Source organism: Hyposmocoma kahamanoa, unplaced genomic scaffold, assembly GCF_003589595.1.
Source record: "Hyposmocoma kahamanoa isolate Upper Pololo Valley unplaced genomic scaffold, ASM358959v1 236, whole genome shotgun sequence".
Taxonomy (NCBI): Eukaryota; Metazoa; Arthropoda; class Insecta; order Lepidoptera; family Cosmopterigidae; genus Hyposmocoma; species Hyposmocoma kahamanoa.
Window position 1 is genome coordinate 133,412 of NW_020653753.1, and position 26,880 is coordinate 160,291.

The following is a 26,880-nucleotide window of genomic DNA, read 5'->3' on the forward strand; positions in this document are numbered from 1 at the left end:
CTATCTCAGTCACTTCCATACTCTGCAAGACTATGGAACGCGTACTCAATAACCGTTTCCTGTCGTACCTTGAAGACAACGACCTCCTCAGTGATCGCCAGTACGAATTCCCACGAGGGCGATCTACTGGGGATCTTCTTGTGTATGCCTGTCACTCGCTCCATATGGAGCGAGACTATAGAAAAGCAAGGCGAAGCACTTGCGGTGTCTTTGGACATTTCTAAAGCCTTTGACAGGGTCTGGCACGTAAGCCTTTTAAGTAAGCTTCCCTCTTAGGGGCTTCCCACTGACCTTTGCAATTGGATCTCAGATTTCTTTAGTGAACTTTCGATTCGAGTGGTTTTAGAAGGCTACACTTCCGAACATATGTCCGTCTCCTGTCGTACCTTAAAGGCAACGACCTCCTCAGTGATCGCCAGTACGGATTCCGATGAGGGCGATCTACTGGGGATTTTCTTGTGTATGCCTGTCACATATGCAGCGAGGCTATAGAAAAGCAAGGCAAAGCACTTGCAGTGTCTTTGGACATTTCTGAAGCCTTTGACACATAAGCCTTTTAAGTAGGCTTCCAAGTTATAGGTTTCCCACTGACCATTGCAATTGGATCTCGGATTTCTTGAGTGAACGTTCCATTCGAGTTGTCTTAGAAGGCTACTCTTCCGAACAACGTTCCGTACTGTCTGCAACACTCTTTCTGCTGCATAATTCCAGGTACCTATGTATATGCCGATGACAGCACAGTAGTAGATAGGACCAATGCAAGGGTCAGTGGAGAGGAAATCCAATCTTGTCGAGAGCTTATGGTTAGCCATTTAGATTTGACACTCAAGGCAGTCTCCCATTGGGGCGATGCCAATCTTGTCAAATTTAACGCTACCAAAACGCAGGCGTGTTTATTTTTCTCAAAACGGAGTTCCTTTGAGCTTACACCGACTTTTGTGATATATTAACACATAACACACACAACATATAACTGGCTTCAGCTGTACCAAGCACAAGGTATGTATGGAGCATAGATATAGAACTAAGATATGTAGTACTGCTGCCATCTTTGGGACGGCTCTGCTACTTACCAACTGGCCACCTTGGATTCAATTGACAATCGTGTCAAGAGGCTTGTAGGTGACTCGGAATTAGTAGAGGCGAAGCTGCAGAGTCTTGAACACCGCCGTAAAGTTACACGCTTATCGGTATTTTACAAGATATACCACGGATTGTGTGCTATGGAATTACACGATTTAATTCCATCTTCCCCTTTCCATCATCGGGGGACTAGGTGTAGGCTTGGATTCCGCTCCTATGTTGTGGATATTCCAAAGATTCGCACGAAGCGTTACGCTTCCTCATTTATATGGCGAACGGCTATGGAGTAGAATTTCCTGCCTGCAGACTTGTTCCCTGAACGTTATAACTTGGACTTTTTCAAGGCGAGAGTAATAGGCATTATTTAGGTATGTATGGTCATGCTCCATCGGCGACCTCATCGTCACTTTCCATCAGGTAATATGAAGGTCAAATGCACACTTACATTTGAATAAAAAAAAGATGAAATAGAGAAACTTTGAGAAGTTATTGAGGCTTTTGAAGAACGTTTCAAACCTAAGACGAACGAGATAATAAACACGTTTCTCTCTAACAAGAGACTTCAAGAAGATGGAGAACATTTTGAATAATAAGTGATAGTGACAGTGACAGTGATAGTGATAGTGATAGTGATAGTGATAGTGATAGTGATAGTGATAGTGATAGCGATAGTGATAGCGATAGTGACAGTGATAGTGTAACACATTTTTTTTCCGTAGATCCACTAAATACAAAACAAAAACCAAATTTATCTTCTCTCCTTGGTAATGTAAACATTCTTGTACAAAATGTCACTTTGACGTTATAGTCTAAAAATATTTAGTAAATTAGTTGAAACTTAAGTGTTGGTGTAATCTATTCTTTAAACCATTCACATATATATTACCTGTTGGTGAACGATTTGTCTATAAAATCAATAGCGTGAATGGGTACCCTTTAGTTTGACATATTTTTGAAAACACCAACCCTGGCTAATTTTTCTTGTATGGTAACGTACAATACTAGTGCTGCGTACCAATAAACTCGATTTTACTTCTGTAGTCGAGCTTCATGTAGATTATAGCTTTTCTTTAATATTTCCACGTCGAACGTCGTCAAATAGTTTGCCAAGTACTTTCTGTAAAGTAAGATACGTAAACCTGGAATCGCCATGTATTCTTGCGGGTTTAGGTGATAAGACTTGGGAGCTGTATCTAGATGATTCGATAGATTGTCTGTGGCGTTGTTCGCGGGTAACATCTCTTAGGAGGAATTCGGCGGAAGCTCATCTTTTCTGTTCGACACGTCGGTGCGCAAGGTGTTCCAGATTTCCTAGATCGTCTACGGTGATTTATTTCATTGGGGGCATGGTCCCCCAATGCCTTCTTAAATAAAATAAACTAGGAATAGCCAGATGCCGTAATTATGGGTCTCCGAACCCTGTACCAAAAGTAAAACCCGTGTCACCGGACCGCATGGTGAGTTGACCTCTGGATTTTTTCCTTCATTAGATGCTTCGTCATTTATATCAATGTACTGTAACAATCTGTATTGTTGCAGGGTTTTTCTTTTTTTTTCTTATTTGTACCTTTGGTACTTGTAATTTCGAATCTCGCCATCAACTGAATGGCTGAGACTAAGCTGCTGTAACTTTTGTTCGGATGTGCCCGACCACGTGTCATGAGCTCCACGGGTGGTCGGCACCTACGTATAACTTCGTTACTCCTGTAGCAACTACGCTGTCTTCGCAGCGGATCTGGTATGTAACTTAAATGTGCATCCGGTAAACTCCAGGTCAGTGACGTATAAGTGAAGTGTCCATGTGTCACTCATGTACTTTCATAAACTCTTAGTGCAGTGTATTAGCTCTAAGTATACTTAAAGGTAATCTTTTGTATGTAACAATTAAGGGCAGTAAACATATCCGTACCCTCCCTTTATAAACTCGGAGAAGTAAAAATACTAGTTCTCCATACTGCACCCTTAGATTTAATTGTAATATGTAACAAAAACAAATTTCAAATAAAGCTTCAGGTTATTTCTACTTGAAACTTGTTTTCGTTGTGTGTAAGGCGCCCTTCCTTCTCCTCGCTTATAAATTTTACACACAGCACCGGGTCAACCAGAACTCACCCCACAAACCAGTCTCATGCTCACTCAAACCGACTGGAGCTGACCATTACAATAGTAATAGTAATAATAATTTATTCGCAGTAAGTGTGGTGTACATAGTTGAATTAACATGTTTCTATTAACAAGTTCTCACACTTAGCTAGTAATAGCATGCAAATTTATCACAATTTTAGTGTACTTATCTTAATTATTATAAAATATTTTATTCAATTACACATTTAAAATAACAAGTCGCAATAATGTCAAGTTTAAATAAACATCTGCTTATTTTCCGTAGTCAAAATATTTTTGAATTGAATAAAAACAACAGTTGGACAACCATTTAAATAACTTTTTTCGGAACATTGTAATTGGCGTATATTTCATATCAATTGGTAGCGACTAGTACATAGGTAGACAGTTACGACGATACACTTCTCTTTTTACCTCTTGAAACCTCGTGTTAAATAAAGGTTCATGTCGTTTGAATAATAAATAATTTTGCTTGGCGAAGGTACTGGCACTCAAAATATAAATGCAAGGCACTGTTAATAAATTTAATTTCTTAAAAAGTGTATTGCACTAAGTTACAAGTGAAATGTTGCAAATCGATCTAACGCTGTGCTTTTGCGAGATAAGGACTCTGTCAATGTTACATGTGTTGCCCCAGATCAGAATACCGTAAGCTATCACTGAAACAACATACCCATGATAAGCCTGAAGAGCAACAGTTTGACTGACAGTTTTAGGTAGACACCAAAGAGCATACGAAAAGCGATTACTTATGTGTGAATTCCAAGAACATCCACTGACTAAAATGATGCCCAGAAATTTATCTCATCACTACTATTGATTTTTTGATTATTGTATACAATGTTTAAGTCTATACTCCTTAAGTTTACATTGCAGAAATTAACTGCCTCAGTTTTACTTAGATTAACATTCAGATTGTTTCTTCGTAACCAATCAATGACACCAGCAACAGTTTTGTTTAACTCCAGATTATGAAGTTCTCAGTTAACGTTGGGAACCAGTACGGAAAGGTCATCCCCATTGAGTATATATTTATGCTCGGTTACTGCATTCTACACAGAGTTACGAAAAAATGGCTCAAAATTTTAATTTTCAAAAACAAATATAAATTTTAAAAAACCTTCAAATATGACTCTGGGGCAGAGATTAATCTTCTGTCTGTAAGAGATCTTAATAGCATTGTCGATGAGGAGAATCCCGAAGTGGTCTCGAGACATAAATAATTTTGGAAGTGTAAGGGGGAATGCAAATCGACCCTGTAGAAAATAAACGGTTTCAATTTTTTTATAAAATGGTCACAGTCAGAATACTGAATTCATAATTGTTGACAAAAATGTTCAACCTAATTTTGGCTTAACTTTTTGAATAGAACTTAAACTTTTGAACACTTGTAATAATAATAATAGTATTAACACGATAAAAACGAATCGAAAGATGTTAAAAATGGATTGATAGAAAAAACACTGAACTTTTTCAGGGTGTGGGTGAATTTAAGAAACTATTAGAATTGCACATCCAGCCAGATGTGGACACAGTTCTGAGACCACCTCGTCGAATACCTAATTCATTGTTCACATGTTTGTAAGATAAAGTCACTGGAGGATAGACAAATTATCTCAAAGCTCGAACATCCTAAGACTTTATGAGTAAGTTAGTAATTATCGAGTTGTTAGGTTTTCGCGATATTTACACATAGAAAATGAAACTATTTTTCTTTGTTTTTTGAAACAAACCAACATATCAGGCCCTTTACGAGTCCAATGGTTGACAGAGTCAACCGTGACAATGGGTCCTGTAAAGAGCCCGAAACGTCGGCTTGTTTGAAAAATCCACCTACCCTCACCGCAACTTTCACTATCAACAAAAAAGGCACTATGTGAGGTTATAACTGCGAAACCCTTAGATGAGAGCACTAGAAGCAGTCTCATGGCAGCAAGAAATTCACAAAAGGAATAAAGATTCAGCTTACGGAAAATGTGGACCCTAGTATCATTGAAGGAATGGTCGTCGGTGTGGAACACGAGCAAATTGATATGATATATTCAGGAAGATACAAATGCATACCGATATCTTGAAACAAACCATCTAAGTGGCGGAAGAAAAGCCAAGAACGGCGTCTTTTTAAGGTATCCTGATTATGTGTCAGTAAAGGAAAGAAATAAAAATAAAAGACGTGTTTTATAAACTTTTATTTATTAAAGTGCGAATCTCTAGAGATATGATGGAGCTCCGTATATGTATGTTCCACGGGTCACATTGTTTGATATTATATTAATTCGCGCAGGAATTAGAGCTCGACTCCTTTGGGGGAGACAAACACGGTGAATTTGCCAAGATCACTGGGATCTTTTCCGTGTGAATTCTGAAGTTTGTCCTGTTGGAGCTTAGGGTTCCAGTAAAGACTCTTTGGTAGCTTGATGTAAGAACCCATAACTCCTGTTCTCCCTGAAGGTTGTTGATGACTTTGACCCCAGTGGTAAACTGTAGAGTTTCCCTGTTTTCGGCGACTAGGTGGAAATTCCTTTGATTGTACTCCGTGGCAGAATTCCAGCACCAAATACTTGGCGGGTCCATGAGTCCAAAATACATGATGCCGTTTAGATCCATTGCTTCAGGTCCGGATTGACTTGATCGCTCACCTGGGAATACCTGTAAAAAGTATTTAAGTAAACAATTCATATTTTAAGTACATAAAATTTTAATTTTCCTTTTCTTAAAACAAAGTTCGAAACGGCGAGTTTACAATAAGTGAAACTACATGTGTAATATCGAGAACGAAGTCATAGTCATAGTCAAGCTTTCCATCGCATCCTGAAAGCACGTGCTGAAAATTTGCATTCGGTAAGGCTATTTCACCAGATATAAATATGATTGCGAATAATTTGATAATAACAAAACTCCCGATCCTAAAACATATCACAAATAAATAGTTACAAATTTTTATTTGTCAAGGGGGAGAAAATCAAGTAGATTTTCTACGTCCATCTTGCCACACCCAGACTGATGAAAGGGCAGTAAAGTCAGTAACTGAATCTTCAGGAACATTGTGCACAAAAACAGTTCTGAGTCACGGAAAATCATGCCTAACTTTGATAACAAGAAGAAGTTTGAAACAGTTTAAAAAGAGAATTGTGTGAAGTGAGGTTGTATGTTTCTTTTTAAATTCTTTGGGTATATTTGAACTGCCTCGGTGGCCGAACGGTTACCATACCGGACTGCCACGCAGAGGTCCTGGGTTCGATTCCGAGGCAGGGAAAAATATGTGTATAGCCTACATTTATGTCACTCGTGAGTTTGGGTGTAATTTGTGGTTGTATATGTGTAGTCTGTGGCACCCGCAACCCAGGTTTTCCCTAGTGAGTAATTATTATTATTATTTCTTAAAAATATTAATTCAATTTGTTTTACTTTTCTGGCATTGTATTTTACTAGTTTAAAACTAAAATAACAAAAACAAAAAATACATAACAACATATTTTGTATATAAACCAATTTCCTAGATTTTTTAGATTTTCATAACTTTTAAAGATCAATCCAGAGGCAGGAAACATTCGGCAATGACGATAAAACTTAGTATTTAGTTCTATTTTACCATTTGGCAAGTTTTTAGTGCTATTATATATAGAATAAGAAAACAAAATAAAAATAGTCATATTATGGTCACCCACCCTAGTGTACAAGTGAATTTAAAGTGTACTTTTAAAGATATTTTTTACATTTGATTTTAAATGCGTGCACTGATTTCAGACTACGGAGCGACGGCGGCAGCAAGACATAGTCTTCATAGTCTTTCAAGATAATTGGGTTATTAGGTTTAGATGTAGGCCTTACTACTGCATAATGCCATTCAGTAAGCACAGGCCCACGATGCCAATACAGTGTTGTTTTTGTGTTAACATAAATTTACAACACTCACTACACTTGGCCACCATTATCGAATGCAAATACTTTATTTGAAAATTTTAGAGAGCGGGCTCACTAACGAGTGCGGTAACTTCCCGTAAGGGGATCTCTACACTTACTAGTGTTGGAACAAAAGAGGAATGGCAAAAGCTGACCTAATCATTATAAAATCAACGAAAAGCCGTTCATAGATTTTGCTAGTATATTTTACGTTTTAGTTTATGCATAGTTATCAATATATTTTTGTATATTTTTAGCAGTCAGGAATAAAGAATGTGAAAACAATGTATTTTAGAATAAATGCAAGCACAAGCACAGGCAATTGATTCAATTCGACCATAGATTAGGTAACATTCTTGTACGTGCGTTTCATTTTAAGAATGTTTATCTACCCAAAATATTGGTTATTTTATAGTACACACATAAAACATTGACGAAACACGAAATACCTAATCAAATAATCAATTAATAAGTAATAACATAAAGTAAATATGATAAAATATGACAAAAATGTGACAAAAATGTGGCAAAAATGTGACAAAATGTGTAGACAATTAAATGACAGATAAGAAGTTAGCAAAGGAACGTTTTGACATGTAACCTCTTGCCAATGTCAATGTCACATTGAAATTGAGAACAGTGTGATCATTTGTGGCAGATTTCTGCTATTTGGGTAGATTTAATTTTTATTCATTTTCACTGCGGCAGAACGTATTAACGTTGTAATAAATGTGGCAGAGTTTGGCAGATTTGGGAATATTCAGCAAGATTTTTATTGTTTTTGGGACCAAACTGAAAACTTGTTGTTTTCTGCTACTACGAACAAACATCTAAAGCGGAATACAGGACAATGTAACAAACAACCTGCATCAACTTTATAACCCCATCTTCTACAGGCTGTATTCAATTAGCTTTTTTGGTGCTTTGATAATGAATCACAAATAATCTCTTTAATGCACGTCGTCAAAAATGTCATCAAACGCGGTAATAAATGTGTTTGTCGTTTTGTGTTAGACTTTGTATTAATTAAATTGTGTCTATTATCGATATAAAAGTTATTTAAAGCAGTAACTCACTACACTATTTGCACACTCGTAGTATTATATCACCAATGGCACTTCAACAGTCTTTTCTTGATGTTTTTATATGATATCAGTACCATCTACTATTTTTAGTTTGTAAAAAACAAACAAAACTTAGTGAGTACGTGGCCACATAGACGTCCGTGACGTTACTTCCTTAATTTATTTGGAAACTGGTGTTTCCTTTAGATATGTTCAACTTACACTGATAAGTTTAGGGTCAACGCTAGGATTTCCCACGTAACTATCATTCTTGAGTACAGATGTCCGGACGATGTTTTCTGTGGTGGAAGAAAGAGCGTGGAAGTAGAGCAACCGATCACGATTACGTCCCCGAGGAGTCAACGCCATGCCCAATATTCCGTCCATTAGATCGAAACTCTCACCTGCAAGTAAATTTTAACACTATTAGACTTTGTAAAACTAAGCTTAACTAGAATGACTGGTCAGCAAAACTAAGACGACGTAATTTTGTAGAATAGTCCAACAAAATATATTTTTTTAAACTCAAAAGTAAATAACTATTTTACATATTTAAATAAGTCCACAATAGTTCACTAAGATATACTATCATGTTTATTTTCACAACTTAACGCAATGAAGTTACGTCTGACCGAAAAAAGAGTTTGTGGTGGGATACATCGAAAATATATAGTCGATCAACTCATCCAGTCGCGAAATAGTTTGGCGGTAACTTTTTAATTGTGTATCAATAAAACATGCAATGTGTCACAATGGACATCAGTATTATTATTATTACGACTATTTGCCATTATTCACGTGGCGGAACCTATTAATTTATGAGTTATATTAGAATATGATTATAACTATTAATACAAAGATCGAACACTCAGAATAATTCCTTAGATCCGGTCGGATTTGAACCGACGTCTTCTAGCATACCGCGGCTTATCTTTGTATTTGGATTTTCAACGACTTTTTGGCCGTAGCGCCATCTACGAGAATTCTATGATATTTCGTCACCCAGTTAGATACCTTTACAGCTATCAGCCCCGGCTAGAAATGTCGCAATTTGCACACGTGCATTACTATCTGATTATTCAGTACCTTTACCATGAGCTTACTGTGACAGTTGTTGCTAGCGGTTGCTTAAAGAATTTGACAAAATATGGCAAATTGTACAGCGCCCTCTAGTAGTCCCAAGAAAAAATAACATTTTACAAATAAATATTTTGTTCGCATTCTCCACATGGTGGACCGGTTTGGGATACACGCAACTTAAATCGCACCACCAGCTAGCGACGAATGTGACTATAAACTCATGGCAAGGGTAGGTACTGTTCGTGTGCTGATCGCGCGCCATCTACCCTCCCGAAATATCGGGAAAATAAAAAGAAGTCATACCATGGTAAGAAACCTGATACTAGTGACAATCATTTAGTGAATAACCACGAAAGTCTTAAAATCTATATAAAGATGCCTGTATTACAATTAGGTTAAACTTAGTTTTTATATTTCCTTTTATTGTCTCGGGTCTGGGTGTTGTATAGTTCACAACAAACTATTGCGAGCCAATGATGTAGCGGAATTTTACCGTCAACGGTGAAGTTCCCTCGTGAGGGGAACGGATAGAAGAGGCGATGAGTGAGGCGCCATGAGCGATTTTTCGCCACGTCGACCACTACCAGCGCGGGGCCAGTCACGTCTGCTATGTACACGTATGCATCACCGCAATCGCCTGGTTTTACATCCGTCACCTGAATTAATTGTAATTAACACTGTCATTACAAAGAGTTAAAACTGAAGTTAAACTTAAGACAAATTACTGCTCAATGGTTATAAAGGTAGATAAAACAATAAATAAAGTTTATTCTTCCTGAAGTAACAAGTACCTACATAAAAAGAAAACTACATCGAAAACGGTTTACTTAGTTCTTTCTAAGGACCAATAACTCAAGATGACTGCTAATAGCGATAGAAGACAGCGTAGTTGGGTATTTAGTACTTATTACCCAATAAACAATTTGGCGATAAAACAAGCTCTATAACCGTTGATTAGTTCCATTAAACACCTATAGCTGTAGTACGTCCTAAAATTTAGCAATAGAGCACTCTATAACTCTCTTATAGTCCGAATTAGGCGCCTACGTTAGCACTTAGAAGCTCTTTAGTAGGTAGAAATAATCCCAACAGTTGTAAACAAGTGGTATAATAGTGCTACAGCAGCGACTCTTATTACCACAGGAGAAAGTAAAGGTTTATAATAGTTGTATTTTTGCCGAAGGTTCAATGAAACCTGTAAGATGTTTTCTTATATCGCTTAAAACATTATAAATACGCTGAAGTAGTGACAAAAACTGTTTGCGTGATATTGTGTTCTTTTATTCAATTTTATAGAAATATGAATTATAGAATTAGAGAATTATAAATTAGAGAATTATATCATAATACGCGCATACTGTGTCTTAATATCGTGATCGTAATGGCAACGGATAATAAATGAAATACTAAGTATTTAATTTCTAACCACCATTATTATTAAGTAGATAAGTGAAATACTGTTGCGGTTGTAAGTTTTTCGTAAGAGTTCGGTTGTCGCGAGCGATACGAGAGAACGCGTACGCATGATCATTTAGCATATTATCTACGTTAGAATAACAAAAGTATAAAAATGGCGAAGTGTAATGGTTGTGCTATAAGATTGTGTTGAAAAAGTCACCGGGATTGCAGTGCAACAAGTGTAGTAAATGGTTTCATGCCTCATGTGCGGTAATTTCGTCAGAACGGCTTACCACTCTGGTAGGAACGGATTCTAATGATTGGAAGTGCCGTACGTGCAAAGGAACGGCTAAAGCAAAGCGATTGTCCGCCATTTTACCTGATGCGGATGATGGCGAACAATCTGACGGTGAAAGTCTACCAATTAGGCAAGAATCAAGTAAAAAACAAGATTTACTCATTGAAATACGACGTGAAATTAGAGAGATCATTAGGGCCGAGCTACAACGATCACACAAGTTTTATTCCGACCAAATTGATGATTTTACGTTAAAAAGCTCTAAGTATGAAGACAGGGTAAAAAGTCTTCAACCGGTTTAATGACCTAAACAACAAATATAAATACTTGAGTTTGAGGTGTGAAACATCTGAGCTAAAACTAAATAACCTAGAACAACATCTCTGAAATGTCGAGATATGTGGTATACAAAAAACGGAACATGAAAACCTTCAAGATGTTGTGGCGGAGATTGCTAATAAAATTCATCAAAAACTAACGGATATTATCAAGAACCGAAAAGAAAGCCGGTCGGCTCCTGCGCAGAGAAGGAACCAATCTACGTTGGTTGTTACTCTAAGAGAAGGTATGCGTGACGTTTGGATAGATGCAGCGAAATCCACACAATCGTCCGCATTTAACCTTGACTTGACCTTGGAGTGAATGGTGACTCAAAAATATGTATACGGGAAGCGCTTAAGCCAGCTACGGCTTTTCTGTTGTGGAAGACTGAAACTGTACTAAAAGAGAAAAATATTGTGAACGAATTTCACGTTGTGGTGAAAAAGAGGAAATATCCTCGTCAAACAGGGAGAAAAAGATAAAATATACGTCATCAAGTCAACAAAGAACATTGAAAAGTGGGCCTCAGAAATGGTAAAGTGATCACAGTATGTCTTATGCTGAGGTTTTTCTAGGTTTTTGGTTGTATTTTCTTTTTTAAGTTGCAACTTTATATTGTATAAAAATACCTATTTAAACTTTGTTTATCACTCTGGATATTACGAATAAAATAATAGAATCTACTCATGAGGATTGGAATAGTTTGATAAATTATGTTCATAAATTATGGTCAAGTAGTAATAATATTATGATATTATATATGTTAACATTAGATCACTAATTTTAAATTTTTCTCAACTAGAGTATATAATTTCAAGTAACAATGCAAAAATTTATATTGTGGCAATAACTGAAGCAAATATTTCCAATAGCTGTTCACAATTATTCCATCTAGATGGTTACACTGTGTACACAAATCTCAGAAACAACAAAAAGCGCGTTTGGAAGCGCGTTTGTGTGCGCAGACCCATTGTCATCATGTCCTACGAACCGATTATTTAATAGGCTTGATAATGACCTTGTAAGAAAAAAACTAAACTCGTTAGACTGGAGTGATGCGTTTAAACACTCTCAACCAGAAGACATTGTTCAATGCATATCAAATAACTTTGAATCTGTATATACTAAACGTAGGGTTAAAGTTTTGATTATCAATAAACAAAAAATGAATTTATGTAAATGGACAAACAATAAAATAAAGTATATGTGCAAAAAGCGGGACGAGTTATTTTTGATATTTATAAAAAACAAATACAACAAAACTTTAAAGATGCTAAGAAAGTTTGGAAGATCGTTAATTACTTGTGTGGCAAAACCTCTAAATCAATTGATGACATATTTTTAAAGTATTTTAAAGTATCACCCTCTACATTGGCCGAAAGCTTTGCAAATGAGTTTCAACGAAATGTCAAAAATTGCTTGAATCCGTGCACTGTATCTCTACTGAAGCCCTCAATCTATGAGATTTGCCCTAATATGACAATGCGTATGAAATTTGCTACAAATTATGACATATTTAAAATAATTAAACAATTAAATCAAAGTAAAAGTCCGGGCATTGATGGTATTCGTGTGTCGGATATTAAAAACATAGCTTATAAAAAAACATAGCAATAAAAGGTGCATTGCCACATCATCCTACTCAGATAAATTAAAAATAGGAATTATCCGCCCAATATATAAAACGGGTTGCCACCAAGATTACAATAATTATAGACCAATAACCATAGTCTCGTGTATTGACGAAGATCATGGAGAGGTACTTTGCAAACGAAATTAACAAATATCTATATAAATATAAGATAATCAATGAAAATCGGTTTGGATTCCAAAAAAAACCATAGTACCACACAGCTACTGTCAATTTACTAATGAGATTTGCAATCATTTGGACAAAAAATGTCATGTGATTGCAATTTTAATTAACTTTATAAAGGCATTTGATGTTTTAAGGTATAATACATTATTTAATAAACTAAGTCAGAATGGTATACAGGTCCCCCTGTTACAATGGTTTAAAAATTACCATAATAACAGGTGCACACTTGGTTAAAATAGGTGAAGAGTATATACAAAAAAAAAACGGAGGAGGGTACGGCCCAAGGTTCCATTCTAGGGCCTACTGAATATCTTCTTTATGTTAATGATATGTGTAAATTAATCAGAGAAGGCTCAGTGTACCAATTTGAGGACGATACCTGCATCGTCTCGGCTAACACAGATCTAAATGCGGCTGAACGCCAAGCTCAATATATTTTTAATTTATTGTGTAAGTGGGTACACGATGTCGGACTTGTTATTAATGCACAAAAGACTAAAGCCATTCATATATTTTCTTCCCACAATAACATCCCGTACCTACCATCTATCGTCGCCTATAAACATTTATGCCTTCATACTGAAGACACACAATGTAAATGTCCTAATGTCAAACACGTCTGATTCTTCCCTCCGATTATCAGCGTAGTCTATGCAAATTATTGAAACTCCCAAAAAATCAAGGTTATAAATTTGGGGAGAGCAAACGTCATATTTCCCACATGTAATAATATTTATTCATTCAACTTCGGTGGCTCAACGGTTTACTCCGTGACCGTTGAATGAGGAGATCCCGAGTTCGATTCCCTGTATGACCGGTTTGCAAAATATAATAATAATAATAATAACGCACACACTCAACATAGCATCTTAGTTATTTACGAGGTTTGGGTAAAAAGAGTGTCTCGTACGACACCCGTCTCAAGTTCTTCAAAACATCTCCTTTATCTTTGCGACGTGAAATGCTTGATCTAGTATTCTTATATAAACTAATTAACAATAAAATTAATAGTCCGCAACTTCTCTCTAAAATACAGTTTAAAATACCCTCTCGTCTACCAAGGTATCACGTAAATCTTTTTCACCCCCCATTGCGCAAAAGTATCCTCGGTTCGAATTCTCCGTTTACTCGATTTGCCAGGCTCGTCAATCCTCTACCTCTTGAAATGGATATCTTCGCAGTCTCATTGCCTCGCTTCAGGAAGTCAATATTGCAGTTTTTGGCATATAAGTGAATATTATTTGTAATGTATATTATATTTATTTTATAATTTAATTTGTTAATACAGTAAACATATGTAATATAAGCACAGTAAAAAAATAATAGTAAATTATATTAATAATAATTGTCTTAACTTTCATACTCTCATCATGGCATGTTCACCTGTAATTGGTTGAGCATTTTAACTGTAGCATCCTGTCGAATGTGTGTAAAATATTGTTGTAACCGAATGTATTAAGCGTTGGTGAATTTAAATAAATAAATAAATAAATAGCCCGGACTAGGGAAACCCTGTGTCGCGGGTGCCATGGACACACATATAGACAACCACAAATTACACCCAAACTCACGAGAGAAATAAACGTAGACCATACAAATATTTCTCCCGGCCCGAGAATCGAACCTGGGTCCTCTGCGTGGCGGTCCGGCATGGAACCTTTCGGCCACCGAGGCAGTTAAAATGACCTTGACCACTAAATTCATTGGTCTGGGCGTTCTGTGTAAGCTAGAAAGAATTCTGTTGCCATGGCATCCTTATTACAAGTAATTCCTAGTTAACTTCAGACAATTGGTGTGGCTGTTTGATACATTAATATTATTATTTAGTAAAACGCTCAAACGCCACTGGTTTAGTATAAGTATACCTCACACGCACACACTCAACATAGCCCCGCTAGCCGACACTAGGAAAACCCTGTGTCGCGGGTGCCATGGACACACATAGACAACCACAAATTATACCCAAATTCACGAGAGAAATAAACGTAGGCCATACAAATATTACTCCCGGTCCGGGAATCGAACCTGGGACAGTTTTTGGTTAACAGGAACGAGCTACTGATTGTGACCAGTCCAGACCATCTTGACGAGTGTGCTTAGAGGTCGGCCATATGGAGGGCTTGCGTTACTTTGGAGAAAAAGTGTTTTTAACTGTGTGTCAGTTGGCCCGGGCGATAACCCCCCTATAGCGGCTATTAAAGTGATGCTTAGTGATAAACCTGTGCTAATTATTACAGTTTACATGCCGTTTGAAACTAAAAATAACGAAATTTAACGGAATATTCAAACTGCTTAGATTGTTTGAATGCTATAGTGGCGGGCATTGTATCTATCTGTGATAATATTAGGGACTTTAATGCTAACATAGGCACGGCTTTTTATAATGAACTAATGGCATTTTATTCAGAGTCAGAGTGGATTTGTGCGGATTTAAGTATGCTTGGGGCTAATTCTGCCACTTATACCTATACTATATACATATATTAGTAATATGGACGGTGACAAAAGGTGACTGGACCATTGTCTAGTTACCAGCACGGCCAGCACTATGATAACTAAATGTTATGTCAATAAAGATGTGCAATGGTCAGATCATTATCCATTATTTGTGCATTGCAATTTCAATATAGTTAAAAGTAAGTGTAACTTTCAGCACAGACTGTCAAATCGGATACTGTGGGGCGATAGAACACCTGTACAGGTAGAATTGTACACAAAATTATGTAATGATAGATTAAAATACGTTGATTTACCTGTAGCACTACAAAAATGTTGTGGTGATTTTTGTAGTAACCATCAACACAAAAACTTAATTAATGAGTTAAATAATCAATTTGTCTCAATATTAAGTTTAGCAGCTAGCTCAGCGTACTGTGTGAAGAGACGTCGTCGTGGTAAATATGTTGCAGGGTGGAATGACCACGTGTCCACCGCTCATGGTGAGGCCAAGGCCAAGTTTGTGAAGTGGGAGTGGTACCAGGGACCAGTCTATGACGATATGGTTCAACGTATTTTTAAAGGCAGGCTTAAGTGGTGTCAAAATAACAAAGATCAATTTAAAATGGATAAACTTGCTTCACATCACTTTAAGTCTGATTTTTGTAATTTCTGGAAGTCCACCAACAAATTAAGCAGGCCTAATGGCCTCCCCGTGAGAGTTGACGATGTGACTGATGAGCAGGGCATTGCAAATCTTTTCAGACAGCATTTTACTCTTAAGTCGCCTCTGGGTCTCTTTCGATTCGTGATCGGCGCGGAGTCCTGTCGTGGACCATCGGTCCAAGCAAGTGACATCCATGTTGTTTCACTTTCAATAAAGAAAAGAAAATCACTGGGACACGACGATCTCAGCGTTGAGCACTTAAGATATACAGACTCCCATGTACCCAGGATACTTGCATTGCTGTTTAATTTGTGTTTAGGACATTCATATTTGCCATTCGATTTAATGAGAGCGATTGTGATGCCAATAGCTAAGAACAGGACGAGTGACGTGTCGGACAGGTCTAACTATAGGCCAATCTCTCTTGCTACTATAGTGGCCAAGATATTTGACAGTGTGCTCAATTCACACTTAGAAAAACATTTGCAACTGCACGAATCGCAGTTTGGTTTTCAGACAGGCTTATCCACTGAAAGTGCTATTGTGACATTGAAGCATGCTGTCGGGTAAAAAGACGTCAGTATACGCGTGTTTCTTGAACCTGTCCAGTGCCTTTGATTTGGTCTCCTACGACATCCTATGGGATAAATTCAGTGCCACGGGCATGCCTGTGGAGTTAACGAACGTTTCAGGTATTGGTACGGGAGTCAAACGAATATTGCAAGGTGGGCGAACAAATTTTCGGAGCCGTATAACTTGGAATGCGGGATTAGGCAGGGTGGATTAACATCTCCTACATTATTCAATTTGTACGTCAATGCACTGATTGGTGAACTCAGCAGCACGCATGTGGGCTGGTTTGTTGACGGAATTTGTTTAAAAAACATTAGCTATGCTGATGACATGGTGCTGCTGGCGCTATCAATCAGTGCATTGAGAAAACTAATTGGAGTATGCGATTCATATGCAACATCCCATGGCTTGTTATATAATGTTAAAAAGTCGGAGTTTATGATGTTTGGAGCCGCCGGTAGGAAGAGTCCTACGTGTGCCCTTCCTGTACTACTTAATAGTTCTCCATTAAAAAGGGTTAGACACTTTAAATACTTGGGACACTATGTTACCGACGATCTTAAGGATGATCTGGATATACAGCGCGAACAGAGAGCACTATCGGTGAGAGCAAACATGCTTGCCCGCAGGTTCGCTGCAGTTAAGATAACATTGTTTAGAGCTTACTGCACATCAATGTACGCTCGCGCTCTGTGGAAGAGTTACTCAGTGCTCTCGGAATGCTCTGTGCATGCAATACAACTACGCCTTCAGGACGCTGTTGGGGCTGTCACGTTTCTGTAGTGCGTCAGCCATGTTCACTGACGTGCGCGTGGATAGTTTCACGGCTGTTGTACGTAAAAAGTCGGCGTCGCTACTGAAGAGAATACGTGACAGCCCCAATAACCTCCTGAAGACAGTTGCTGACAGGAATGAGTGCCCAATTATGCGGAACTTAATAAATAATACAAAGTCACGGGTAAAATATAAGTACTAATATAGCATTAATAAATAAATATAATACTAATATAGTATTAAGTCTGTACCTACTAACATTTGATTGGATCTCTGTTGTGTCAATAAATAAATTTTATTATTATTATTATTATATCAACTGGCCACTTTGGATTCAATTGACAATCGTGTCAAGAGGCTTATAGGTGACTCGGAATTAGTGGAGGCGAAGCTGCTGAGCCTTGAACACCGCAAAGTTGCCTGCTGATCGGTATTTTACAGGGTTATATCATGTACTGTGTGCGATGGAATTACACGATTTAATTTCACCTTCCCTTGGGTTCCACCCATGTTGTGGATATTCCAAAGATTCGCACGAAGCGTTACCGTTCCACACTTATATGGCGTACGGTTATGGAGTGGAATTCCCTGCCTGCAGACTTGTTCCCTGAACGTTATAACTTGGGCCTTTTCAAGGCGAGAGTGAATAGGCATTATTTAGATATGCATGCTCCATCGTCAACCTCATCGTTACTTTCCATCAGGTGAGATGGATGTCAAATGCGCACTTATATGTTATAAAAAAAAAGTTTGTTGATAGTACCAATAAGAAACTTGCGTGTGTCTAATGGTTTATGGAACCAAAAGGGTCTTGCTTAGTGTTTATGCCAAGTGGGGAATGCGGTGCATAAAAGCCTCCCCGCACGACGTATCGTTTATTTCCAATACATTCTGGCGATACTGATAAAATTCGAAGAGTATCTTAGGGTGCGTACAGCTCTGACGAATGCGCCGCAAATGCGTCTGTTTGCGAAAGGGTCGCGAGGTGCGCACATGCATTACGTAGTGCGATCTGTTCACGTACCATTCGCGCGCCACATACATTAACGTGTATTTAACTACACCACGTTTGCGGTGCATTCGTACAGATCTGTACGCATCCTTACGCCGATTAGCAAATTATTTCACGACGAACCCAACATTACAGCGTACGCCATCGATACGATGAGAAGAATGGAATGCTAACTTACTACAGTATAAAACGATGACTGTGCAGTATAATCAGTCTGGTTGAGCCGGTACCGGTAGATGAGGCTGTCATCGTTGAGGTTGAAAGCCAACAGCTGTGGAGGACAGTATTGCTTGCTGCCGATCTTGCCTGTGTCCAACATCCAGAGCCTATTGCATTCGTCTATCTGAAATTGTATACATTTGAAGTTTATTATTGATTTTTATTGAATATTATAGTTATAATCATTTTATTTTTGTGAAATTGCCCCACTAGTTTATTATAATTATTAATACAAAGATTGGCGATACGATAACAAAAGCAGAGAGAGTTAGGCAAATTTGTAAGGTCTGCCAACTCATTCTGTAGCTCGGCTGATAAAGCGGTGGCCCTATATTACGGACACGCGCTTGTAATCTTTTCAATCAAAACAAGGAAAAATACTGACATGAAGAGGTTTTGCCTCCTTTGCCTAGGTACCCAAAACAATGGCGGAAATTTATAAGAAAAAATTACGAAAATATTTATTTATTTTGATATCGCTATAACTTCGTTATGATAAAAGTTTGGGGAATTTATTTTATTAAAGCCGGATTCAGGATATCAGGATTCGTTAAGATGCACACGGCACTGTGATATCTCAAAATATTTTGTCTTATTTCTCAGAAACTAACCAGCAGATCGAGCTGGAGTTTCCTTTACTTCAGAGTACTATTAAGGTACAAATTTTTGGAATAAGAAGTTTTAATAGTTATTAAATAAATACCCGCCATATTGACAGTCAATACGGCGGGTATACCTTTGATATTGCTATAACTTCGTTCTGATGGAGGTACAATTTTTTTAAACAGGGGTACTAAATAGTACGAATTAGGTACATTTTTTTGATACCAAATTTGTCAGGATCCTTTAAGATATACCCGCCATTCAGACTCTCACGAATTCAGGATGTTGTTTAACAAACTTACACATTCCGAGAATATAAATTTGCAAGAATATATATAGAAAGCAAAGTCAACATTTTAAATTATTTGAAGTATGGTCTGCAGCGTTCACACTCTTTCCCCGAAACATAAGTGGGAATGAGTGTTAGCATAATAAGCGGCTATTGCAGTTGTCAAGTCAGTTGTTTCGTTTATATCCGTCAGTGAAAGAAGCTAGATAACTTTTTCTTAATTTTTTGTACGTGACATTTTCAGTTCACATGTGTGGCGTAAGAAAGCCGAGCCATGGGCTGTAGGTGGAATGTATTTAAGGCGATATCGTAATTAATTCCTTTGCCTGTGTTACTCTAGCTAAAACCATATTGAAGTACTCACGCGTTCCTTCGTTCACTACGACGGCAACGCTGGCGGGTATTTGGGCAGGAAGATGGCACAGTCCTATACGTCTATATTATAACGTGATCAGAAACAGAAATAGAAGAGATAAACGGAAATAAATAATAAATGCCATATCAAGCAAAAATTCGTTTTTTGAAAGAAAACACTCACGTCCGAGAAGTACTTTTATTAATATTTTATTCACAAATTTAGAAAAACGTATTTTATTTTTTAACCGACTTCAAAAAAGGAGGAGGTTTTCAATCCGACTGTAGGTTTTTCTTTTTTATATAAGTTACGCGACAACACGCGGCATTGGTGAACCGATATGGATGATTCTTTTTTTGTTGGAAAGAGGGCACCTCAATAGTGATCCCATTTAATTTTGAAGAAAATATTCCACCTCTAAAGCTTAAAGCGCCTAAATTTTATAAGGAGCATTTATTTTAATGGTTGATTTTGCTATGCTCCAAATGAAGACGTTTTTCTCTCGATATACTTTAAGCAGTGAGCACCGATTTTTATTATCACCCGTGTTTAGTCTCGTATAGTGGCGAACTAGAGGATGAATCAAGTTTTACGCACTTCCCGCTAACCGATTTCAATAAAACTTGGCATATCGATGTAATTCCACGAACTTTTGAGTTTTTTTAGTACCCTGTACTGAGATTATTATTGCACCTATTCCACATTTTCAATCTGATAGAAGTCATAGTATTTATGTTTTACCTAAGTTTACGTACACGTCAGTATTCATAAAAGATGTTTCATTACATCTGACAGTTTTGATACAGCGACACTGACTGCCAGCGTCAACACCGACCCACCCGACCCGACGCAACGCTACCAGTTTCGTTTTAGTCAGTGCGCGGGGCATTCGATGTCATTATAGATTGAATAGCACAGGCAGATTACCGTACACCCCGCACCGAAAGCAGCTTGGAGCATTCCCATTTAAGGAGAAAGGAAACAAAAGAATAAGTTATTATTCTTAGCCTAGAACACCATAAAACCGCTTATGGTGGGAATAAAAATATAAATATAAATCATGACAAGAAACAAAAAGCCGATACGTTCAAGTAAGACGACAAAGGTTATTTTCAAAAAGTCCAAAAACGTGTTTCTGTAGCTTGTGGTGTTTCAATTGAAACAGTAAAGAATATTTTAAACGAGTAATCGGAAAAATATTCATTTTTAGTTATATGAAAGAAGCACACTTTATTTTGTTTGTTAACTTGCTTATTGGCATGGAGTAAATGTTATTTAAAAATTAAAAAGATGATGTTAATTAATTAAAAAGAGCGAAATAGTTTTACAGCGCTATATAGTGCATATGTAAAAGAAAACAACAATAAAGTACAACGTTCAAAATAAAAATTGTTATAGGTTTTAAACGTAATAGTTAATGGACATGGAAATTAAATAGTATGCATTCGGAAATCCGATGATTGCTAGAGGACATTGAGAAAATAGAAGCACTGTATGATCTGCTGTGAGAACATAAACTTATTAGGGTTATCGCTAGCCAGTAGAGCACATAAAGGACGCGAATTCATTATAGCCTCTGTTTTACAGAAGAGTGTAGTAAGCGCTTCGAACGTCAGAGCCTTCTCGGCGACAGAGCGCACAAGATGATGCTTGGTTGTGCGAACGCAACTTTCCCACAAACCGTCAATGTGTGGTGCACTAGGAGGGTTAAATGTCCAGTTTACCAGCCGTTGAGCACAGCCATTAAAAATGTCATTCTGATTGCGCTTATCAGACATAAATTTCTGTACATCAACAAGATGTTTCCTGACCGCAATAAAATTTGTCCCACGATCTGAACAAAAGCAGGCTGGGAGACCGCGGCGTGTCACGAATTTATCCAGTGTGGCCAAGAAACAGTCGGCGGATAAGTAAGTTAGTGCTCCCCGATGAACGGCCTTTGTGGAAAATATACGAAAACTGCTAAGTAAGCTTTCTCTTTGGCATTTTGACGTAAACCTAATGGCATGGAATTATAACTGAATTTTTTTGGTCACTTTCATTTTCGAATTCAAATTATAAAATAATATTAAAACAAAAATGTTAAAAAACCTGATTTACAGTAATTTTTCAAAAAAAAAATTGACAGAAACGTGCTTGATCGCTGGACATTTTTGATGTATGTTATAAATATAATAAGTGTGATTCTAATATAGTAGATAATATTATTGTGGTAATATCATTATAATTCTTGATATGAAAAAATAATATTTCATTTTAATTCATTTCCTCACCAAACCAATCACTAAAGTTAGAACCCCTAAAATAGGAACTCTTCAACAGTGTACATCGGCTTCCTTGTGTTTGGGCTCAAATGATTTGTTTTGACGAGGACTTCAATGTGCGTTTCAGTTACCGTTGAGGAGACCACGTCAATCAACACAGCGAAAGCGGACAAGCAAGCTTTTGAGGTCGGTTTTTTTTTATAAAAAATGTTTGTATTATTTGTGTTTTACTTGATCGAGGTCACTTACCATAGTCCTAAATACTGAAGTTATTCCTTCGCAGTTCTGGCCTTGATTTTCGTGCCAGGAGTAGTTAGGGTATCCAGAGATTTTGCCCATCTCGTCCACAGTACCCAGAGTCACGGGACGACCTTCTTGAATGCGAGGTGTAGTTATGAATACTCGTGGCGATAGAGTGCCTGAAATTGGATCCAGCGTTTAGTCGACAAAGCAAGGAATAATACACCAATTTAAGTTACAAACTTTAAACTGGCTGTTCTTGATAGTCGTGTTCAAAAACTCACAAATTCATTTAAGGGGCAATGGTTACGCTTCTACAATAAGATTTAGGTTGATATTCAAAATTTGCCATTAGGTTTAGCTATATTGTGAAACAAAAACTTTTAATTTTACAAGTAAATATTTTATTCAATGTCTGGATGTTTCACCGTCATGACATTCAATTATTTTTGTGAAATTACTCCACTGGTTTTGTTATAATAATAATACAAAGATCGGACATCCAAACAAAATTCCTTCGATGCGGCCGGATACGAACCAGCGTCTTCCAGCAAACCGCTATGCCAGGGATCCGTCACGCCACGCTGGTGGCCTTCCGGGGGACCACCTTCCAGGAGGCGGCCAGAAGAGCCTCAGTAGCGGCGGACATGGTGGTCCGCCGAATACAACTGCTGGGGCTCGAGGTCGCCGTGCCGAAGATGGATGTGGCCGTCTTCGGCGGGAGGGGTAGAGGTTGGGCGGTGCCGGCAGGCGCCCACATCTCCATCGCGGGAGTATCGGTCCCGGTCAAGTTCAAGATGAAATATCTGGGACTTGTCCTGGACCGCCGATGGAACTTCGGGGAGCATTTCCGGCAACTGGCTCCCCGAATAGTGGGCGCCGCATCGGCGTTGGGCAGGCTCCTGCCCAACCTCGGGAGGCCGGAATCCCATGCAGAAGGCTATACGCCGGGGTGACCCGGAGTATGGCCTTATACGGGGCTCCCATTTGGAGTGGGGCCTTATCAGCGGCGATGAAGTCGCTGCTGAGGAGGCCCCAGAGGGTGGTTGCCCTGCGAATGTGCAGGGCGTACATGACGGTGGCCTGCGCTGCCGCATGCGTCCTCGCCGGTACTCCGCCGTGGGACCTCGAAGCCGAGGTCCTGGCAGAGGTCCGCACCTACCGGCGGGGAATGAGGGACCGAGGCGAGCGACCCGCTCCCCAAGAGGTGGAGTGGGAGCGCCGCCTCGCGGCGCAGCGCATGCGGGACCGGGGGAAAGAGGGCTTGGCGGATCCCCCCTATGACGCTCGTACCATAAAGGCGATCCGCCCTGTCCTCGTAGAGTGGGTAAACCGGTCCCACGGGCCACTGTCGTACCACCTTGTGCAGGTGCTGACCGAGCACAGTTGCTTCGGTCACTACCTGCACAAGGTGGCGAGGAGGGATCCGTCCCCGTCGTGCCACGAGTGCGGCGCTGTGGATGACACGGCGCAGCACACCCTAGAGGTGTGTAGCCGGTGGGATGAGCAGCGCCGCACTATGACGGGGACTGTAGCGCAGGACCTCTCGCTGCCGAGCGTGAATCGTCATTGATCCTCTCTACAGCTGACTAAATTTCGTTCGGTCGACAGGAAAGATAAAGCTGAACTTCGTCAGCGTATATATATATTTTACAATGTTTAACGCAATGTATGATGTCAGCACTATAGAGAACATACAATAAAGGCACAAGGATGGATCTTTGTGGTACTCCAGGTGTAACAGCAGAAGTAGAAGAAAATGCTACAGAGCCATTAGATTTGGGTAATAAGTAGTACAATTTGTTGTCGGTCATGTCGATAGATAAACAAATTAAATTAGAATTCAATTTGTTTATAATCCACTTTTTCCTTCCTCGTCGACACGGATTAATAATTCCCACTTCAATTGTGTTGGACAATCGCAAAATAATTGCTCATTATTTTGCGATTGTCCGAAACAAATGAAGTATTACGTATTACTCTGAGTGTAGTGTTCAATATTATTAAGATTTGTTTTTTGACACAATTATAACTATACTTTTGGATACAACCTTGCATTTTTATTTTAACCCTTTCATGGACAGTAACAGTGTTTACCGTAAAATTAAATATTAGAATATGATACTACTGGGTATCCCGTTTCGCTGTATAGATCTCAAACAATCAACTCCGTGCTTTACAGTGCAATTTCCAAGCGCTTTCTGTGTAGTTGCAGCCTAATGATTTTCCATAGAGAAGTATCAACAACGTACAGATGAAATTCAATGATTTACACCAAAGAAAGAAAAGATGGGTAAGAAGAGGTACTCTACTTTGTACATATCACTGAATACTTGACAAATGGGAAGCAAACAGTGAAATTAGATAACCAAATCAATGGGTGCGAAGAGGTTTTGTACGGCGTACCCCAAGGTAGCGTTCTTGGTCCTGCGATTTTGCTTGTATATATATATAAATGACGATAAACAGATCAAGAATGCTAATATCTTCTCTTATGCAGATAACACGGCCATTGCATTCAATGATAATTCTTGAAATGCTCTGAAGTCTAGTGCGAAACGAAGATTGGTGCGTGTGAGCAGATGGTTAAGAAACAATTATTTTACGTTAAATACTAATAACATAAACGACATCTGTTTTAGTACAAATAATGACACTCAGTCCAAAAATAATTTTTACATAAAGTTTCACAATTGCAAATCCACATGTGGTAGGTAACACTCGTAACTGCACATTTTGTGATAACAGTTCCACAATCACAGTATTTGGGTGTTTTTGTGGACCAGCGACTCTCTTAGTATCCAGACCTCAAACACGTTATTAAAAGAGTAAGAAAACTTAATTGGTTATAATTATTAATACAAAGATCGAACATTCAGAAAAAATTCCTTCGATCCGGTCGGATTCGAAAAGACGTCTTCTTGCATACCGTGCCAGACGCTATACCAACTAAGCCACGGAACGAACCAACGGACCTCACGAATTTTTCTATGTGCTTGCGCCGTGTCTTTGTATTTGGTTTTTCAACGACTTTTAAGTCGTACCGCCATCTATGAGAAATCTATGAAAGATTTATCACCCAGTTAGTACCTTTACAGCTACCAGTCCTGGCGAGAGATGTCGCTATTCACTGTATTAATTAAACTTTTATTGAATTGATATTCAATTATTTTTTGTGAAATTACTCCACTAGATGTTATAATTATTAATACAAAGATCGAACACTCGGTCGGATTCGAACCGACGTCTTCTTGCATACCGTGCAAACCGTGTGGATCGAAGGAATTTTTTTTGAGTGTTCGATCTTTGTATTAATAATTATAACAAACTAGTGGAGTAATTTCTCAAAAATAATTGAATATCAATTCAATAAAAATTTAATTAAACTTAATTGGACTTACAAAACTCTAAGATATGTAGTACCAGGATCAGTTGCTAGGCTGTGAGGGAGCTCGTCGCCAGGGATTTAAGGAAATATAGGTGAGTTTGGTTCAATCTGTATTGATTTATTTTATTCCTGTATAACGTGGAAGTGCTAAAACTCGTTCTCTTGAGTTGGAACGTGCGCAATGCAAATTGGTTAAAACAATGTATTTTAAAAAAGAAGGTTTTCCACTAGCAGCTTTTATGAAGTCCAACTCTACATCAGTCAATCTGTACTCAGACAACATAGATCTCGAAAATATGATCTAAATATTCCGAAAAGGAGAAGAAAAGACATTGCGGTATAAGTACCTAAAGTAAATACAACAATTGCAAACAAACGATTCAACAAGCGATGGACCCAAGTGTACAATTTAATTTATAATGAATTAGAAATATACGCCAAAATTTATGAAGACTTCAAGAAACCTATTTCGAAATAGCTACAATCCAAATCTGACGAGGAAACCGAAGATCAACTGGAACACTTGCTTTAAAAACACTAATTTCTTTGTCTATGACAACAAGTTAAAAACACACACACAAACACACACGCGCGCTTGACACACACACTGCCACACACGTACGCGCCGACACGCACGCGCGCACACACACACAAACACGTTTTAAGATTCAATTTAAATTTAAAATTAGAGCTTAAGAATTGTTTGTTTTGAGATATTTTGGAAACGCAAAAATTAAACACGAAAATTGTGAAGTGCATTTATAGCTTTGGTACAATCCACTGTTCATGTAAAATTAATTATATTACTGAAATAAAGATTTATTGTCATTATTATAAGTAAAACTCTAGCCAATAGCAAGAGCACATTGTCCGATTTGTTTACCTCTGAAGTGACGCGCTCTAAGTGAACAAGTAATGTGTGTGCGCGAATATGGTTTTTTAATAACATTTAAACATAGTTTTAGAGTCT

At 38.1% G+C, this 26,880-nt stretch overlaps 1 protein-coding gene across 1 annotated transcript in view; it reads right to left on the minus strand.

The window, feature by feature from the left end:
- Positions 1-5,403: 5,403 nt before the first annotated feature.
- Positions 5,404-26,880, minus strand: part of LOC113228682 (protein yellow-like) — a 30,343-nt gene continuing 8,866 nt past the window's right edge. Inside the window, exons 3-7 of the mRNA XM_026462037.1 lie at positions 22,532-22,701; positions 18,731-18,895; positions 9,748-9,910; positions 8,397-8,578; positions 5,404-5,856 (exon numbers count right to left, since the gene is read on the minus strand). Coding sequence (XP_026317822.1) covers positions 5,479-5,856; positions 8,397-8,578; positions 9,748-9,910; positions 18,731-18,895; positions 22,532-22,701 — 1,058 coding nt within the window. The 3' untranslated portion in view covers positions 5,404-5,478. The remainder of the gene's footprint in view (positions 5,857-8,396; positions 8,579-9,747; positions 9,911-18,730; positions 18,896-22,531; positions 22,702-26,880) is intronic.